This window comes from Anser brachyrhynchus, assembly GCF_964034855.1.
Source record: "Anser brachyrhynchus genome assembly, chromosome: 8".
NCBI lineage: Eukaryota > Metazoa > Chordata > Aves > Anseriformes > Anatidae > Anser > Anser brachyrhynchus.
In genome coordinates, this window is record NC_137702.1 from 20621350 (window position 1) to 20641606 (window position 20257).

The window sequence follows — 20257 nt, forward strand, 5'->3', positions numbered from 1 at the left end:
TACAAAACATCCATCAGCCCTGGGACTGTAAAATGCAGTCCCTCCACAGGCCCCAATATCCTTCGTTTCTGTTTCATGCAGAGAAACTCAACCTGACTTCCACCATCATTTACACAAATACATGCTTGTTTGTATGATTACAAGATCATATCCATCAGTATCACTTCATAACTTACTCTACAACACACTTAGGCAACACATGAATCCAAAACATCTTTGTCTCACCCTGTATTTATTACTAGGGCCAACATTAATAACCATCTAACATTAATAATCATTTTTAATTACCATTTGCTCAAGCCTCTTCTCCAGGCTGAGCTGCTGGTAGGGTTTTTCTCCAAGCTGTTTAAGACCACCCCACACATTTCCGCGTGCCAAACTGTCATTTAACAAACTAACTCCCCTAATCAAGGAAGGAAAATAAAAAATCTAAAGGTGCGCTAATTATTTCAGATAATGACCTACCAAAGCAAGCCATTTCCAACAGATACCGCTAGAAATTAAAGAGACCCCAATAAACTACCTGCACCATGAACAATGGGCTTTGTTTCCTCAAGCAGTCAGCCATGAGACTCACTGCATCCAACTCAACAATTACGGAAAGCTGTAAAATTGGGAAGGGGGGAAGCAAGTTTGGGGAATTCAGGAAAATCTGTCCTTAACTTTATCAAGGCTGTTTTCCACACAAAAGATGCTGCAAAACCACAGCTTCCACGGCTGCAAGTCCTATTTCTGAGGTCAGATCACAGCCATCGCCTGCCAGCAGTGCTGCCTGTTAGACAGGAGCGGGAGGGCAGCTGCCTGCAGCCTCGCAGAAAAGCCTGTTGGACCGAGCACTCAGGAAGGGGGGATACAGCGATGCGACATGCCTTCCACGTGCTAGCAGCCTCCATCCTGGATATCCACCTCTCAGAGGATGTTTCTGCACTACAGCATCCGCTGTCAATCCCTGCGCTTTTACAGAGCCAGTCCTTGAAGAGCCCGGTCTCATTCGACTAAATGGTCCTCTGCCAGTTAACATCTGTTCTCAAGCGGGGCATCCCAAAGTACAAAGAAGCAAACCTCACTTTGCGTGGTGGCAGAGCCACAGGAGGACACTGCTTCTCCTTCAAAGAGAAGGCCTCCAGAGGAAGATGCTCAGCAGGAAGCCGTAAAACACAACAAGCTGACCACGTGCCTTTAGTGCAAGCCCACAGTCCACAGGCTTGGAATTGATTTATAAAGCCTTGACAAATGGCATTTAGCTACAAGTTGCTTTACCTAATGACACAACGCAAGATATCCAGGCTGGAAGGGACCCTGGGAGGTCTGCAGTCCAACGCCACCTCTTCAGGGTTTGCTCCAGTGCTCAGCAGCACAGGGCTGCAGCCAGGGGGCACCACGCAGCATTTCCCAAGAACCGCTCGCATCAGCTGCAGGAAATTGCTCCACGTTATAGAAAAGATCATGAGGAACAATCATTCTGTTTAATACATTTGGTTTAAAAGCTGATTCCCACATTGATCAAGGACTCTTCAATACTTTTTCAGACTATTCATAAAAATTCATAAAATTTGATTTAAATTAAAAAACCCGTCTAATTATCTGCAGATGGAGACAGCTTTGAAGTACTAAAAGCTTAATGGGAAAAAGATCATCTTACTACCAGATAGTCTGAAATTACTAGAGAAAAAATAACATCCCACTGGTGGCTATGAAACTTTCATTCATTAGCTTCCCAATTTAAAATTATGTAAATTTTATCCCTAAAAGTAAATGCAAATGTAGATGGAAGAACAGACTTCTGACTCTCTGCAATGTCAACACAAGCACCAGAAAGTTTATTTTTTCCATTAAGGACTGGAGATATGAGCTGACAAGTTCACTTTGAGTTTCACAGCCCCTTCTGGGATACAGGCCTGTCCTCAGGACTAGGAGGGTTACATTGCTGAGCTGAGATTGCCCCAAAGTCAGAGCTGGGAGCTGACACCTGTGTAACCCTCCTGCTGGTTACACATTGTATTCAGCTTCTGCTCACGGGATCCAGACCATAGCTCTGTACTAGGCAATGTATGAGTTCTGTGCTCAAGAGAAAGAGGAGAGAAAGTAATAGAAAGGCTCTGTTTTTGTTTTTTTCCCAGCTCAAATTAAACAATTCCACTTCAACCCCAGACAACCTCTGGTCTTGAAGCCAAAACTTCATGTGAGTCAAAGTAACAGAGCCACAGGAAGGGCACAAACACTGAAGAGGTTCAGGTATTACACTGCACATATCCTCTGCCACTCTGCAGTTAAAGTTGCTTTATCTGAGCATTTCTCTTCTCTCCAGCTCGGAAGAACAAGCCAAGACAGATCCATCCACAGTTTAGAACTGCCACCTTTAAATAAGAGTCCATTTCAAAAAATGATCGACATAGAAAAGGCTGTAAAAAATTCAGCCCTCCTCATTTCTCACCTTCTCAACATCTATTGCACTCAGACATGATCCTGTGAAGGATAAACCCACTTGCACATTTCTTTCATTCATCTTTACCACCAAGAAAGAGGCATCGCTGGTCACAAGCTTAATAAAAGCGCTCATCTAATCCCAGCCAGCCCGGTGCATTAAAAGAAAGAGGCAAAAAAGACTTGTTATGGTTGACACAGAACTAAAAGGCACCTTATTAAGTACAGATCTCAGAATTTATATGGACAAGCAAGCAAGCTGAAGAAAAAAGGGGAACGAAAGAATAGAGTGGTTCAGTGAATAGATGGAAAACGTCCTCCTAATGGGTTTTCTTCTTTTAATCTCACCTTTGAAGAAAGGACTTCAGGTCATGTTACTGAAAGGGTCAACACAAACAGAAGTACAACCTTGAAACTGTGGCTTAATTGTACTGCTTGAACACTCAGAAAGGTCTCTTCAGATCCGCTACACTGCTTACAGGCAACAGAATAAGTAATAAAACAATAAATCAAAAAAAGCAGACCCCAAAGGTAAAAGCCATATCTTGATGAGTGAAATTTCAGCAGCCACATATTTTATTTTTTCTTTAATGAGGTAAATAACTAAGTCTCTAGGCAAATATAGCTTTGGCTGTACTTTGACTGTATCCAAAGAGCTTTGTATACAAAGCCCTTTGGATGTCATTTTAAGACCTTCTGGAGAAGTGGTAAACTAGCCCAGAAACATTTGAAGTATAAGTAATTATAAAAACCCACATACCATTTGCCCCAAAAATCTTCAGGGCTTCTGGGACAGAAGCACCCCCATTTCCACCAGATGTGGGGACTCCCAGTAGGGACAGCCCCCAGCAGGGACAACCAGCTTGCTGATAACCAGATTTCAGACAGACATCTTGCTGTAGCCTTTCTGGTATTTTTCTGTTCAGTTTTTGAAATATGAAAGACTGCCACATTACTCTCTGAAGGCCTCTGACAGTGCTAAAGCAATTTTCTACATAAATCATTGTAATGCTAACGCTGCAGTTTACAGTCTCATCTTTGAAAGAAAGCCTTCTACTATTTACTGCCTCAGTAAGTGGAGAGAAGAAAAGTTAAGCTCTGACGACTGTTCTGTCTGGGGGCATAATAAATGCAAAATTTATTCCTTGGCCCAATTCTAGCAAAACTTCACATATTCAGGAAAGCCATGTAAACACTTTGTGCTTGGAGAACTGGGCGTAGAAAAGACATTTAGCATATTGAGGTATACACACACATTCGTACTGCAAAGCATGCTTAAAAAGTCACCCTAATGTTAATAAAAGCAAAACCAAACAATTAGCCACTGCAAATCTTCTCATGTATTTCCACTGCTCATCCTCCTCTCTTGGTCTCTCCTGAAGCAAATAAGGGTTAAAGAGGAGGGTTACAATTTTCATGCATGTGCCCTGCTTCTAAGCAAAGCAAGAACGCCTGGCCAGGCTACCCATCTTGCAGCGCACACACCTTATTAAATAAAATGGCAAATCCCAGATGGAAGATGCAGCTTAGGGACCGGCCGCTGCCCACCTCCCGCACCGCAACCGGAGGCTGCCACCGTGTGGATGCTGCCCGGGGAGCACCAGCACTGGAGCCCTGGCTCCTAGTCAGCCTGAAAGGCACCAGCAGCTTTCCTCGTACTTCACCGGGACGTTTCCAGGTAACACAACGTGCAGGGGGTTGTTGATCATCTTTTATTAGTCCTCAGGAAGTCCAGGCATTCATAAATATGCTTGTGGCAAGTGGCTCGGGAGAGTACTCCTGCTGCTCAGCTTGGGGGCTTTTTCAGCCTGCTTATATACAGTCTTTAATTACACTTTTCATCCCTTTCCCATAAATCCAGTTTTATTTCCCTTATAAATAAACAAACCAGGTTTTGCAGATAAGGAACATGTTTCCATCAACTTCCTTCGCACACAGAGCTAATATATCTTAAAAACTTCAAGCCAACGGAGTTTTCAGAGTCTGGTACATGAACTTCATGTAGGGTTAAAGCAATGCAAACCACGCACCCTTGTATTCTGTCAGTTTATGACATCCATTTATTTGATATATAAAAAATAGCTAAATCACCTACAAGGAAGTTTAACTTCAGGTAAATTCCACTTGGATTCCTAAATATAGTTAAAACATCCCCTTAAAGTACAGGTGATTGGTTTTTGGTTGTTTTTGTGTTTTTGTTGTGGTTGTATTTTTTAATCGATGATGATTCCTTATTTATAAACCTTCTTTGCTACGTATGGATTGATTTTTGTCAACAGCAACAGCTAACCAGTAAGACTCATCTTTTTGTCATTTATTTCAAGATTCCTACAGCATGCCCAGGAGCACATTCAGGAATCAGTGTATATATTATTGTTTATCTGCTCCTCTAAACAATAAAACTTTTCACAGCATTTCACTCAGTGAGAAATCTTTTTAAAGCACCCTGGTAATTAATTCACCTCATCCGTGGCTACCTGTGAGCTTTTTTTATCCTAAGCTGCCCTCACCAAGGCGCACACACCTCATTTATTACTTTCAGAGTCTTTGAACTTGAGCCTACTAATTAGGACGAAGAACAATGGTGAACAGCAGAATGTGTTGGACAGCACATATTATATACAAATTCTTGATTAACGAATTCAAACTTTAAAGAAACTGTTTGGCTAGCCAGAAGCTAACTAGAGTTACAACGGCAGAACATTCGGCAGCATTTCTGTACCAAAGCACTTAAAGACACACTCAAATGTGAACTCTTACTCAGGCCACATACTAAAAAAACTAAAAAAAATATAAAATGCTTCTAATAAAAAGCACAAGCAGGGGAGGAACATTAAGTTGGAATCCAAGCTTTTCGGAGTTAAATGCACTGAACATTAAATAACTACTGATTCTAGCGCTGGCTTGGAGGGAGGCCCTGCAGTATCTTCATTTTTAACAACAATAAAACACATACTTCTCAAACCTATATTTCACCCAAGAATTATAATACCTTCAAAACCAGAGTGAGATTTACTGCCCTTCCAGCATTTTCTAACCAAATACCACAAAAATGCTGTTCTTGCAGAATGTCAAGGAGAAGAAAGGGCAAAGGAGCAAAATCCAATCCATGCTCAAGTTGGTAGCTAAGGAAGTTTGTCTACGTTGCAGTGAGATTCCCATCTGCATTTCATCGCAGCTAGCGTGAACCTAATCAGTATGGGTTAAATACACGTCAGATCAGTGATTATTGTGTTCTGACCTCTGTGAGCAAGTCAGACATTATACATTCCTGCTACATATTGCAGTAGTTAAGGGATCAATGCTGCTTTAAAAATATATATATATTTTATGCTACACATGCTTCAATTTTTTCATGTAATGCATATTTCTTGTAGTCTTTCAAGAAATATTCAAGCTGTTCTGTCACTGTCTGAATGGCCCTGGTGAAAGGTATTAGATCAAGACTCAGAAAGCCCAAGCTCAATTCATCATATTATTGTAATGTTTCTTTCAAGACCTCAGGTACGGCCACTCTGGATCCCATGCTCCCTAACTATAAAATAGGGATGATACTACCACTCCTCATAAGGTTGCTGCGAACAAATGCATTTCATTTTGTGAAATGTGCCTGGGAAAAGCTAATGGGTCCTGAATATGCGCTATATAGAAAAAAATCCCAATTAATATGTTGCATCATCTTTTCTGACACTACCAACAGCTCTAAACAGGCTACCACAGACTAATTAAATCCCCCAGGGTATGCTTCCACAGCTGCTGAAACCAGTTGAAGGTAAGGGCTGCTGGCAGGTCCCAGCCTCTCCCCATCCCATGCACTCTCTCAGGCTTGATCCCTAAGGGAGCTGGTTCATGGTGTTAAACTAGAAGAAACTAACCCTGTTAAAAAACATTTCACCAGCTTAGGTGTCTCAACAGGTCCACTGCGGGCTCAGATGAACCTGAGTGGTGCACAGGACATGACCATCCCACATGGCAGAGGGTGCAGAGTTGTTGTTGGCAAGAGCAGTTATCAAGTTGGCTTTACCACAGCCACCCCTTCACTAGTTTAAGCATGGTAAACAGCTTTCAACACTTAGCAGAAGTCAAGCAACCACAGCTACAAACAACTCAGCTATTTACTACCTGCCATTATGACTGGCTCCACCAACACCATTTAACACCACCATGGATTCTTAAAGTTACCAATACCAAGAAAAAAGGGTGTTTCTTAAAATCCTAGACTTGTATCACTTGTAACGCAACCATACTAACATGAAGAGCACTGAGCCCACAATAGGCTTCATGTCTTACCAAAAAGGCTGCAGATGCTCGTGAGCATCTCAAAGGTTCTGCACTTGGTCTTGAACACAAACTGGAAGAAGATAGTACTGTGGTACTTGTGTGCCTTCACAGATCAATGATAACTATACACCTGCAAAACTATTTCAGGGAAGCCACAGTCAAGTGTTGTACGTGTATTAAACAAGTTATGGTCTGTACAAGTTATTAACTTGGCCTCAGCAGCCTGTATCACCATGAAACACGCTGTTAGAGGCACAGTATTTCTTACCTGGAGACTATGCTGGAGCCATTGTAGAGGTCACTAGCGTAGGACAGCGTTGCCAGGGGGCGGACAGAATTGTAGCGTGTGAACTTGGATAGACACTCCTGAAACTCATCCAGCTGGCTTGTGGTTCTGCTGTCATCTAGGGAGGGGTACCAGAGTTGGGGAAGGATGAAGAATAAGAAGGTGAATAAACACAGCAGTAAGCAAAATCATCAAAATGCGTATCTTCATGTGACACCACATCTGCCCATTATTTGGGAAGAATTCTTGGTCAAAAACAGGTTTTATCTCCCACCTCTAGCATTCCCTGAAGGCAGAAGGATTTTCAGAGCGTAAATTAAGTCTTTCCAGTGAACCTACTGCATTGAGAATCTGCCTGTGATCACAAATACAGCTTTCCTGGTAGATGAGCTCACTTATTTTAGTCAAATTCAAAGCCCGTAGGCCACAAAGATTATTAACAGAAAATCCTAAAGCACATCAACATGCAGTGTAAAGAATATGTCTAGCATTCAATGGAAGTGAAAATATATTCCCTTTCCCCTGAATTGTACTTCAGTTACAATATGCCTACATTTGGTGTCAATTACATTCCAAATACTTCTAGCAGAAAATGTTTCTCTTGTTACTCCAAAAGCAACAGAGCTAGGGGAGAGCTGTTTCATGGCTGGAGAAGGGAGACAAGCATGAAACCAGAAGACTCCCTGAGCTGTAAGCTTTGTGAAATTATGACCTTCAGCAGACAAGGTGAAATTGAGCCAGCTTGAATAATGATGATAAACATTCTGTGGAAAATGGAAGTTTGCTACAAAAGTTAAAACTAAATTGCAGTATAGATAAACTAAAAATTATTCCCTGCAACCTCAAGTCCTAACTTTCCTCAGTATGAATGGAATTTTGTTTAAACCATTTTAAAATTTAGAATTTCCTAAATAAGGAAAAATTCCTAGCTTACAGCAATGCCCCGTGGACAAGCCAGCTTTCCTAAAAGTGATCATGCATCTGCAGTCAAACACCAGACAGAGCCCTCAGGCTTTGTAACTACCCCCAGAATTTGCAGCAGTTCCCCCTTTCTTCCTCTAACGCTACATATGCTTTGTCTTTTTGCACGATACAGTGTAAGAGACCAAGCTGAGAGCAGTGACTGCTCTAATACACAGCACCTCAGTTTACAGGCAGTCCAGCATGCAAGTCACATCACTGCACACCTCGCCTCCTGTTAGGCCACTGCAGCAGCAGCACAATGCACACTGCCCACTCCTGCCTCTGAAGTCATGAATTCATGCTCTAGTTATCCTTATCAGTTCCCTTATCAATAGCATAAGGAAGTGACAAAGCTCAACTCGCTAAAAGTCTTTGGAAATAGTGGGGTAAAAAAAACAAGTAGGTTTCAACAGTAAAATTCAGCTATGATTTCTGGTGGGAAAACAGAATAATCACTTTCTGCACCTTGGTAATTCCCTGCCATCAGAAATAATTACACTGCTCCACAGTCATAAGGCATTTTGAAGCCTCCCTTACACACTGTTTAATGTTTGATTGTATAAAAGAACAGGGGAGGCCAGTAATTAGCATGTTTAAGGGTACTAGCCATAGGTACATTACCGATGTCAGATGGATCAAAATAAGCAAAACGAACAAAGTACTGCTCTAAATTAAATCATCTGCACCTGACCACTACAGGAAACTGCTTAAGAAGTATGTAAACATCAGTCAGTATTTTTCAAAGACTCCTTCTTCCTCTTTTGACACTTTAATAGAAGCAAATAGCTGCTACTCTTCCATTTCCCATATTTTGAGATCAAGCACACAGTCCTCCTATAATTTATTCTGTATCTATGCCTGGAAAACCGAGTGTTATTTCTCAAGACATTTTCCCTGTCAAAGTGCAAGGCCATTTCATAATTACAGTTATATTACTTCTCCACTCCTTACTAGAAGGCTCTCAGGCATCTCTTGCAAAAACATATATCTTGCAAAAAGCATACAGCCGCATTAAATCCTATTTAAAATGTGTCAAAAAGCAGGAATGACTCAGAATAGAAGAAAACCTAATTAAGTATTACAGGTTATCCCTTATTTAGGAAAAAACTTGCACTTGCAAATCCTCCACTCTTGGTGCAGCTGACACACACAAATAAAACAGTTTCATCGCATTCATATTTATAGTTCCAATTATGAAGAAGGATGTCTACCACAAGGGAATGCCGGGAAAAGTCCAATTTGTTATCCTCGGTTAATAAAGGTATTATTTTAACATGAACACAGTTATGCATCACCCAGATAACACTGCATGAAAGCATCTCAGTGTGATCTGTGAAGTACTGTAGTCTGCAAAGCATTGCTAGCACTTCACAGCAGACAGGCTGGTCATACACAAGCAGCTTCTCCAATCTTCCAGCTCCTGAAGCACTCTCCCAATGTGTCACACACTGTTAAAGTTATGCTGCTGTGCACAACAAGACCTGAGCCAGGCACCACCCTGAAATAGCTATGCCCAGGTCTTTCGCCCAAGCATGAGCTCCCCTAAAATGCCTGGCAGCCTTTAAAAATAAAATAAAAGCTATTTTTTTAAAAAATTGAAAAAAGAAAGAGCTTGATGATTTTTAAGTGGATAAAAACTAAATCCATGGAGGAGAAAAAGCAGGGATTTCTGCCCCAGCTTGCTTGCTGATCTGTGTCCTCTAGAGGTTGATCCTTGCCTTCCAAGGCTACAAAAGGAAGATATTCTGCCACAGCAACCTCTGCCTGGTTCCCTCTTATGCCTCTGAGGTTTCTCTCATCCCTGGTGGCTCCCCACTCGTCCCTGCACACTATCACTCTTTGTATAAGCTGCAGCTCAGAGCCTGGTGCTGCAGATCTCTTGCCTGCCACAGCTCATTGCACATGACTTCCCCCCAAAGCCTGCTTCTTCCCCAGGGGAGCCAGAGAACAACCCTCCTCTCCCTCGAGAGGCATTCATTTGACCCATTCGTTTCTGAGGAGAATCTTCTTATGTAATTAAGAACCATCCATCCACTACGTAACAATTACTCTAGCTGCTGTCACACTGTTACTCAATTATGAATGAAGCAATCTAGGCAACTGTGAAAACAGCTTCTAATTCTACAAAACAAGTATTAAATCTAAGGTGTGCCCCATGGGATAATGACACTACTGCACACTCAGCTTGTATACTTCAAGCCATTTGTTAACCAAGACTCACGATCTAGACAACATAAAGGATAACATGCAAGTGTCATATTGGCCATTAAATATGCAAGCATTTATCAGTTTGTTTTTACTTCTGCAGTATTTTGATAATAGCATTTTAACTACTGTGTTAATACCACGCCTAGTAGAAAGGCTACCCAGTCACTGCTTTCAAGCATTCACATCTTCAGGACAAGCATCAGTGAAGTTGTTTATTATGCATTATGCCCTTCACAGTACAGCATTACAGCACAATATAGGCCTCCCTTCCCCTCCTAAACAATGAAATCATTTTATAAGCTTAAAAACCTCAGAGATCAGTCAAAAAACCTAGGTGGGATGATTTGAGTTATACACAAATATGTAGAGCAACACTCCCAGGCAGGGAAAAGGTAAAGGCTGCTCCCTCTTTTCTGCAGAGTAGGACTGTAGAAGTTAACTAATGTCAGGAGCTGAACACTGAGCAAGAACTCACCTGAGACACGTGTCATCCTTGTGGAAAAATAGCACTGCTCTAGGTCCTCAAAGTGAGCCGTGAGCCGCTTCCGTCGTGAGGCTAGCGTGCTGTTATACCAGGGCTGCTTTTTGGTCTGAATGGAGGAGAGAACATTCTTCTTCAGAAAGGTAAAGCCAGGCCTGGTTGCTATTTCAATAGATTTTAATAAATTGCAAACAGTTTATAGATTATATCTGGCTAGTTAAAAAGTTTACAAGTGACAATAAAGATCTTATTAGTATCAAGTTATGCTTAGGGTCTCATATTGCCAAGTTACAGGGTGCAGATGAGCAGCTGCTTTTAGACAGTCCTTGTTTTCTGAATCTTTGCAAATTCAGCTTCATACACAGAACATCAGCAACCCCTGGGGCTTCCAGTTCTCACACCACATGGACCGGGTAAGAAATACTTGCTAGAGCTCTGACAAACTGCCTGAAAAGAGGGGTTGTTTATTTTAAGGAGGTAGTTACTAAATTATTTCTTTTAAAGTAACTCAGTAACTATAAAAGCAAGCAAATAAAGAAGCAGAAATACACTAAGACACCATCAAGTTCAAAGGTTAGTTGAAAAGAAGTCCTTGGAAACATTATACAAATCATTTCCCAACCTACACAAGCAGCAGTAGTGAGAGACAGAAGCAAGGGATTGAAACTGCATCAACCACCTCTCACCCAAAAGGAACCAGAAAAAGTACTTGCTTTAATCACTAGTGAAAGGAACAAATTCCTCTATTACAGAAGAGGCATGAAGAGCACCTTGCTTTTAAGTTACATTTAAAGTCTCACACATCACACTTGCTCAGAGCTAATGAGGAAACACTAAAAGATCCAAGAACCAACAAGCTCCATAACGAAGACTTCCTAGTGAGCACCCCTGGACATGCACAAGGTCTGTAGTGCCACTCCCCAGCACTAACAAAACCCATCCAGCACGCACCAGGAAGGACTTAACTCCCCCTCAGTCCATGCAGGAGAACAGGCTGCGTGCACCACAACCATCCAGAAAGCTACCAAGAATTAACTAAGTTTAGAACCTAGTTTTAAGTTTACAGCTGTATGAACAGTATCCTAACTTTTAAGGAGGAAAGAAAACCCCAAGCCACAAAATCTCCAAGTGCCAGCTCCTGTGTGAGGCCCCTGGCTATGTGCTGGCATCGTGACTCACAACCACACGCTGACTGCGCCTCTGCTCGACAGCTTCTTTCTTCTTGAAAGCAGCTCCAATCTCAAAACACGTCTCCAACGCTGGAAAGTACTCCTACCTCAACACCTTTTAACTGCAATTTTCTAAAGCTTCAACAGCTTTAAGAGAGATTTAATGGAACACTTTTACGGCATCTCTCTTAATTTAGAGCACCAGCCTGCGAGGGCTCCAGCCTCTCTCAGCACACCAGAAGCAAGAAGGGCTTGAGACAACTCAAAGTACTGAGGAGCAAGCACTTCAGTCTCGTTAAGACAAACTGCCTGCGACATGATGAGCGATATAACCCAAGCCTAAATCTGATCTGCTAGATGGGTCCAGTACACACTGAGGTGGCCCCCGTGCTTTGAAGCAGCTTGCCTGCCATTTCACACACCTGCTTGGTCTCCAGAGGAAAATCCCTCTGGAGCAGGTCTCCAGCGATCCAGCTGTGCTGGGAACCCATCTGCATTAAGCCATCTTGACATGATGCTCAGCAGCTAAGGATTTTAAGCGACTCCTTTTTACCAAACCACGTGCTGAGCTTCTAAGCAAACAAGTCTGCTTCACAGCTACTTGTTAAGCAATGCCAGGAAACAGGAGTGAAGAAATAAGGGGAAATGAGTGAAAACTGCTCACTGTGTTATGGAAACTAAGAAACCTGTTATAGTTGTTCCAGCTGAGAACATTAGTTAAGATTACTCTTATCAAGAGTTATTCTTCTGCCTGAACTTCAGTAGGCACCCTAAGGAGTCCTCTTAAACAACAGGAAGAGCTTCACAGCTGTATACAAGCTCCTTATTGACAGCAAAAACAGGAGGTACTGCAACTAAATACTACCTGCAGGATTCCCCAGGACCTATGCGACTCATCCACTGCTTACTTCCAAAACTCAGCCTCTGGAAGAAAATTGTCCTGTAGCTCAGCGGTATATAAATTCTTCTTTAAGAACACATTTGCAAGCAATGCCAAGAGTCATCCTATCAGGAAAGCAAGTTATTCTGTCCATTCCAGCACAGCTCTGTACTGCAGCTGTGCTGAATCTAAGATTTTTGGCGTGACTGACAGTTTAAAGTACACAATTGAATTTACATTCTTAGAACTGTTTTTACTGTAAATAACTTCTTGCTGTAAACTCTTGTTGAAATGAGACTACCTTTGAATGAAAGGCTTAAGAGTTCTCTCTCAACTCCCCATCCAAACATACATTAAAGTTTGATTAGCAAATTTGCACTAGAGAATACAGACTTTGCACTGTCAAGGACAAAAAATCGCATTTGAGGACAAAAAATTACTCTCACAAATAAGACTGTCACAGGAATGACTAGAAAAATCTAGGTTGTTTGTTCTGTGCAGTACAGCTATGCCATTTCTTTCTATTTCAAAGGAAAAATTAAAGCACCGAGGCAAGTAGTGTCAGCAGAGAACAAATACACTATACCATATCAATCCTGAACATAAAACCCCCACTGAGAATTTACATGCCCTTTAGAGCATGGTGGAGCTGCAATCCTTCATTCAAGCAAAAACCTCACAGACCACAGTATCAGGAACTACAAACTTTCTTCCACAGGCTAATAGAGGAAAGTTTCTCATTACCTATTAGTTACACAGGTGCAAACAAAAACCTGCACACACACAAAAGCCCTAAATTCACGTCTATCAGTTACTGTCAAATAGGATCCAGCAGCACTTCCACCCGTTAATTTGCCAGTTGCTTGATATTTGTGTGCCCACCAACAGAGCACCAGAAACATGAGTTAGCATGCAACCAACAACCGGTTATAATCAAACCCCTTTTGAAGCAGTGATCTGGATACCAGTGTGATCTTCACAGCCCAGCTGATCCGCTCCCGAGTGACAGCACTGCCATGGTTTTGGAGCTAGGCCACGCAGGTCGGACTGAGTTTGGAGGCTGCCTGCCAAACTGCTTCATTATGTATTCAACTTTTTGCCCTTTGCAATATGAAGTCTTAGTACAGTTTGTAAGGCCCTAACAATGACAAACTACAAGGCAACTGTATGTTTGGAGAACAACTATTGCTGTTTTAGAAGTCAGAGTTGATCCAAAATTATTTAAGTCAATGCAAAGGGTGAGGAATTCACATCCCTCCTAAAATACTGCCGACTTGAAGAAATGGAGAGCAAAACACATCCCCTCTGCCTCGGTAGAGTCAGCTTTGGGAATTAAGTCACATGTCTAAATAAACTACATTAATTTTCTTTGTCTGCATTATTATGGACATTCATAACCATGAACAGTCATTTCTGAGGCTACAATCATAGAATGTCTTGGGTTGGAAGGGACCTCAAAGATCATCTAGTTCCAACCCCCTGCCATAGGCAGGGACACCACCCACTAGATCAGGTTGCCCAGGGCCTCATCCAACCTGGTCTTGAACACCTCCAGGGATGGGGCAGCCACAACTTCTCCAGGCAACCTGTTCTAGTGCCTCACCACCCTGAGTGAAGAATTTCCTCCTTACCTGAAATCTAAATCTCCCCTCTTTTAGTTTATAAACCATTCCCTCTTGTCATTATCTGATGGAGTAAAGAGTCGCCTTTTTTTTTTTTTTTTTTAAAGTCCCCTTCAAGTACTGAAAAGTTGCAGTAAGGTCTCCCTGTAGCCTTCTCTTCTGTAGGATGAACAGCCCCAGATCTCTCAGCCTCTCTTTGTGGAGAGGTGCTCCGGCCCCTTGAGCATCTTTGTGCCCTCCTCTGGACCCACTCTTAACAACCCCACATCCTTCTGGTGCTGGGGGCCCCAGACCTGGACGCAGCACTGCAGGTGGGGCCTCACCAGGGCAGAGCAGAGGGGGACAATCCCCTCCAGTTTGCCCACCAGTTAAAGCAAGAGGCCAGTTGACTGGCACCCTGAAATGTGTTATGTTTTTCTTAATCTCTCCCCAACCTCCACATCTGCTTTTCCTTTCCCCCTGTGCGCAGACACATGTATTACCTTACCTGAGAACTGCCACTGAAGCCTGGAGGCTGGCTGTACTCCGTGGAGTCAATAATACTACTGCAAAACCAAAAGAAATAGTCTGCTTAAATCACTGTACAATCATCCTTTATCATTTCCAACCCATTCTGCTCTCCCCCATCCCCTTATATCCTGTAGCACCACTTGCCTTTGAAATCCATCTCACAGACAGGGAACACAAGGTTGTTTTTTGTTTGGGGGGCTGGGAGGGGGTGTTGTTTTGTTTTTAAATACAGGATGTCTACAACAGAATGTTGATCATCTCTGTATATACAAGAAATTTGTTTACTGTCACACACAATTAAGTATAGCACAATCTAATAATTTTTAATTAGAATGCGAAGTCATCTTCTGTACAAAATATGCAGGATAAGACATTCTGAAAATAACATGCCACCATTGGTTTTCACTTCCTTTGGAAAAAAAGAGAAGTTCAATGCTGTGACATTTGAAACAGCACCATGAACAAGAAGATAGAGGAACCAACTTAAGAAAGACAAGTGTTCCAGGCATTTCTGAATCAATACAGGATACCAGCAACGAAACAGAATTAAACGCAATACCGACAGCCAGGATTATTACTAGAAACCACTACCATGCATAATCAGTATTTATGACAGCATACCTTAAATCACTGTTTTCAAATATATATGCTAACTCCAGAAATTTAACTTCCAAAGAATGCAAAAGCATCTGATACAGTCAGAAAACAGGTGGTTCGGTATTCTTATAGGCAAAATATTTAGCCATCAAAATGCAACACCAGAGCCGGTTTAAAACTCTTATTCAAAAATTTAAAATGCAGGTTAACATAAAAGAACGCCATTTTAATAGTTACAGAGAACACATTGCAAGTAGTTACCATGGCTTGTTTCTGAAAATCTTTATTCTGTAACTCACTTCTGCTATGTCATTTGGCTTGGGCAGAAAAGAAGCTATGCTCATTATTCTCAGTTTTACTTAATAAGGTAACCCTGGGTTTAAGCACTGCTTGAGAAAGTTGGTTTCTTTAAAAAGCTGCCAGAACATTCGTATGTCCTGGTTTTGTAAGAGACAGTTGTACCTCTTGATGTGTATGTAATGGCTGCCAGAACTGATGCGTACACTTGACATCCTTGGTCATAAAACAAGTGGTCTGGCTGAAATGCCAGTCAGGGTACTTGCAAGTCTAGAAGGATGAAATAGTGGTACTAGTGCTTAAATATTTCTCTGAATGTTTTAAAGCTCCCCTGGAGGTAGAAGGAAGTAGAAACAGATGATGAGAGATGATTTTAAAGTATCGCTAGTGGCTAACTAGCGAGATGAGATTGATTGGAGTTCTGTTACAAGCAAGACAAAAGCTACAAACAAAGAAAATCTACGAGATAAAAATCATTATCTGCTGCTAGCTATTGCAGGGGAGAAAACAGCAGAGCTTTTTCAAGCACGGTCAGGGACAATGAACTTTAAATTAGAATGTGGCCACAAGAAATAATGAAACACGTACAGCAGATCCTGCCAGGAACAGCATGAGTAAGACACTTGGCTGGAAAGCAATGAAAAAGTACTCCACTCCGAGACAGGTATAGTGGCAATTAACAGCAAAACACAGAGACTTAGAGTGTCTAGTCTCGTTCTGCTGCAGGTTGTCTGGTGATGTAGAGCCTTCAAGAGTGCAGACGTCATTTCCCTAACCAGAATACAAATTCAAAGTCATTTCTGTGCAGTGCCTGTAGCAGAGTTAGCTGGCATAAGCTTGTATGTTTTCCTTTTAAAAAACAGGAAGCAAAAAATCAGAAAAATGCAAGTTTCCTCTAAAGTCTTCTTAAGAAGCTGCAGCAGTAGGCTCAGTTAAAGATCCAGCTACACTAAAATGACACATTTTAAAACCTGGAACAAGACGAACAGCAACACAGCAACCTGCGGTCTATAAACCACATTTGTTGGAGTCTTACGGGTGTGAAGAGTAATTAGAACAAGTGGAGAGGAAGGAGATCAGGATTTTGATAACTGAAGCTGAGTTACCAGGCAACTAATTTTTAGATCAGAATCTTTCCTGAGAAATGCCTATTACAGTGATAGTTTGTCATTGCTATTACTGCCTGAATAGCTAGTCACAGAAGTTGCTTACTTGTGTATCTTGTTTGCACCATTTACTGATAGCAAAAATAGCACATGCGCCTGTTCAGAAAAACCCTACCCAGAACTATTTGTTCTTTTCCCTATTCTTCCCATCTTGTTCTCTATTAGTATACAAACCCAGCAATCTGCAATCCTGTAAACAAGTGCCATGCTATTACCCAATTGAGTATTTCATCATACCCTGAACAAGCATAAAGGGGAAAATGTTTGTTTCTTGAAGCAGAGAGTGTATTGAATGTGATAGCATTTGTTTTTGTTTTTTTTTTTTTTTTTTGCTAAAGGACTTAAAAAGGAAGATGGGGGGAGGCACCATAATTTCACATTTTCAAGATGTTTGGGATAGGAAAAAAGCTATTAAGGATGAAAAGAAACAGAATTAATGGAGCAAGCTTGTAATTCAGAGGAAGCAGATGAATAAGGGCAAGTCACCAGAGACCAGATAAAACTTTGAATTCCTGAGAACTATATTCTTGAGCTTTAAATTCAAAGCCTAAAGAGACTTTTTTTTAAATCTCAGCTTGGGTCTATAATGGCCTTGCGCTATTTATGACATAAAATAGTAAGTTTATATGACTATTTAATTTCAGTGTGTTAAGCATGTTAACAAGTTATGTTCTTTATTAAATACACATACTATTTTAATTCTGTTAGAAGTTTAAGGAGTCTCTGCAAGTTTAGTATTTTAACTGAAGTTAAATGAAGGAAGTGAAGCTATCTCAAAAACATTTGTATTTCATTCTTACTGGTTTTACTTACGGGAAGATTAAATACATCAGTTAAGATAGAACTGGAAAAAACAGCAGATTAAAGCTCCTATCAGTTGTTCTGCACTATTCTTTCCAATGAGGAATAACAATTAATTCATGAAATACTCTCCAGAACTTAAATTTAATGATGAAAAGAAAGTGAATTTCCAGGGGTAGAAGTTTCTGGAATCAGAGGCTGGGTAATTTAAACCCATTCAATTACTTGAAATATATAAAAACACAACTTCTGAATAGGACAGGGAAAGAAGCTGCAACAGCCAGGCAAAAAGTGATACCTGTTCAAACACCACCTTCACCTACTATTTTCTTTGACCACTCACAACTATGTCTTAATGCAGCAGTGTCATTAAGAAATAGAAAAGCAGGTCTTACACAGAGAGAAGGCAACCCCAAACATTACAGAAAAACCCTAAACACTTTGTTTTACCACACTCTTGGTATTGTTTTGTAGCAGAGGGGAAAACAGCCCATAAAGGTTCAAGACCCAGCCAAGATGGAACTGGACAAGTGTAAGAAGATCTGGCAAGAAGACAAACCCATGGTCTCTGCACCTGCCATGGTCTGATCCACACCACCATCTCCCAGCAGACCTTAGCTGAAACTCCCTGAAATATTTGAGACATTATCTTACATCTTCAAAAGCAAGAACCGAGAATGACTGACCCTACCACACAAAATAAACAGCCATAAAGAAATGGTAAGAACTCTCAGTAGACTGAAACCAGTGTAGGTCATACACAGCAGATTTGTAAACCCTTTCACAAAAACTCCTGGGCTTAAAATATTTTCTCAGGTGTCAACAGGTTTCAACAGAAAGTTCTCTGGGAGCTTGTTTGTTAACTTGCCCCAAGTAACACACGTCTACTCAAACACAATCTTCCCAGAAAAAAGGTTTCTAGGCCTGAAGCCATTCAACATACAAGTAACAAGTTCAGCCCAACCCATGCTGAAGTTTTCCCCAAGTAGCAGTAACATGAAACAAACCACAAGCAAAACTGTTTAATAGCCAATAACCAGAAAACTGGTAGAACCTGACAAGAACCTCATCAGCTTCACAAAACTGCTGCTTAGCAGAACAGCAGTAACCCACATGAAGATGCACCTGCATCCAAAAACTGGGCAAGCAGCAAAGGGCAGAGTAACAAACACTGCTCCCATCCATCTTGGCCATATTCCTGTCCCTTCCCTCAGGGCCAACTAGAATTTCCTAGAAATGAGAGATACTTGTCTCTATGTCCAGAAACAGCATCTCAGTAAAAGCCCCGGCTACTACTGCTATGCTCCATAACAAAACACTATATAGAAATGTCTCCAGGAGAGGAAATCTGATCATTTCTTTCTTACTTCTGTACTACCAGGTTTAAAACTCCTAATCGCAGAAAAGGTACTGATAAAGTTTTATAACAAAGTCAACCACAAAGAACTCTACTATTAGGAAAATACACTTGGGACAGGTAGGAGAGATGTTCATTTAATAACATAACTTGGCCCTGTAAAACCTGAGCTTTCCTACAGCCAAAAAATGGGGCTATAAAGAAGTAGAACACTACAAACCCTGACACGTGCAACTTGGACATAAGAAGCATCTGCAATTTTGTCATCAAGAAACCAGACTATGCAATATTTCAGACAAAAATCCACATTGAAAGTATGTTATTAGAAATATATTTCATTAAATCAAATCAGACAGATTAAAATATGCATGCTCTTGATTCTGTTTAAATCTGATTCTGTGAGCCTACACCTTTAGCCGCTCATGCTGAGTGGAAAAGCTATAGGACAACATTATCATACAAGATTTAGACTTTTAATATGCGAAGCAAAACTGCATAATGTTCAGGAAAGGTAGCACGTATGTATGTTTCATACCATAGCAAAGGGCTACAACTCAAGTTAACTAACCCATTCTACATTTAAAACCATCAGCTTTCCACAGTATCCGGGTAAGAGATGCGGTTTTTCATCCAACTGTAGTCTCAGATGGTGTTTGCTTTCTTTGCTTTCACTACTTTCTTCTACAAAAGTTTGTATCAATCAAAAACAGAACAGGTAAATACTGTATGGTACTCAAAGTCTAGTTTTACTTATGTTTTGTGCATTGCATGGAAAAGACTAACAAGTATAGTGCAATATGTACAGTCTCAAATCCACGTTCTGAGTTGCAAGCTCCATACCTGTGCGAAGGTGAAGGAGCTTCAAACTGTGGCACTGTACTGTCCTCACTGACTGGGGAATACAAGCCACTCATTTCCTGAAACAGAAAGCCACGTTACAGCAAAACTGACAATACATGAATTGAAAGCACATTTCGATATATGGTATTTAGAGGTGTTTTTTCCCCCCAAGCAAATAACCAACTGTATCTGCATTTCTTCAGCTTCCACCTAAAAGTCCTTACACTTTTTTTCCCCCTTTGTTTCGCTCCAACTGTTTATGAAACTCCACAGCCAGTGATTCCCCCCCCCAAAAGAGCAGTTATGAAGCTTATACTCAAATAAAAAATGATTCAGTTAACATCCAATGGCCTCTAACCCAGTACACCTCCCTTA

At 41.2% G+C, this 20257-nt stretch overlaps 1 protein-coding gene across 6 annotated transcripts in view; it reads right to left on the reverse strand.

Annotated features, from left to right (window-relative positions):
* Positions 1 to 20257, reverse strand: part of COP1 (COP1 E3 ubiquitin ligase) — a 133438-nt gene that overhangs the window by 88150 nt on the left and 25031 nt on the right. For all 6 annotated transcript variants that reach the window (XR_013954233.1, XM_080601948.1, XM_080601946.1 and 3 more), the window contains exons 8-11: positions 19883 to 19959; positions 14802 to 14859; positions 10638 to 10752; positions 6974 to 7109 (exon numbers count right to left, since the gene is read on the reverse strand). Coding sequence is in view for 5 of the 6 variants with exons in the window: in XM_080601948.1 (XP_080458074.1) it covers positions 6974 to 7109; positions 10638 to 10752; positions 14802 to 14859; positions 19883 to 19959 (386 nt within the window). In the remaining variant the exon portion in view is untranslated. The remainder of the gene's footprint in view (positions 1 to 6973; positions 7110 to 10637; positions 10753 to 14801; positions 14860 to 19882; positions 19960 to 20257) is intronic.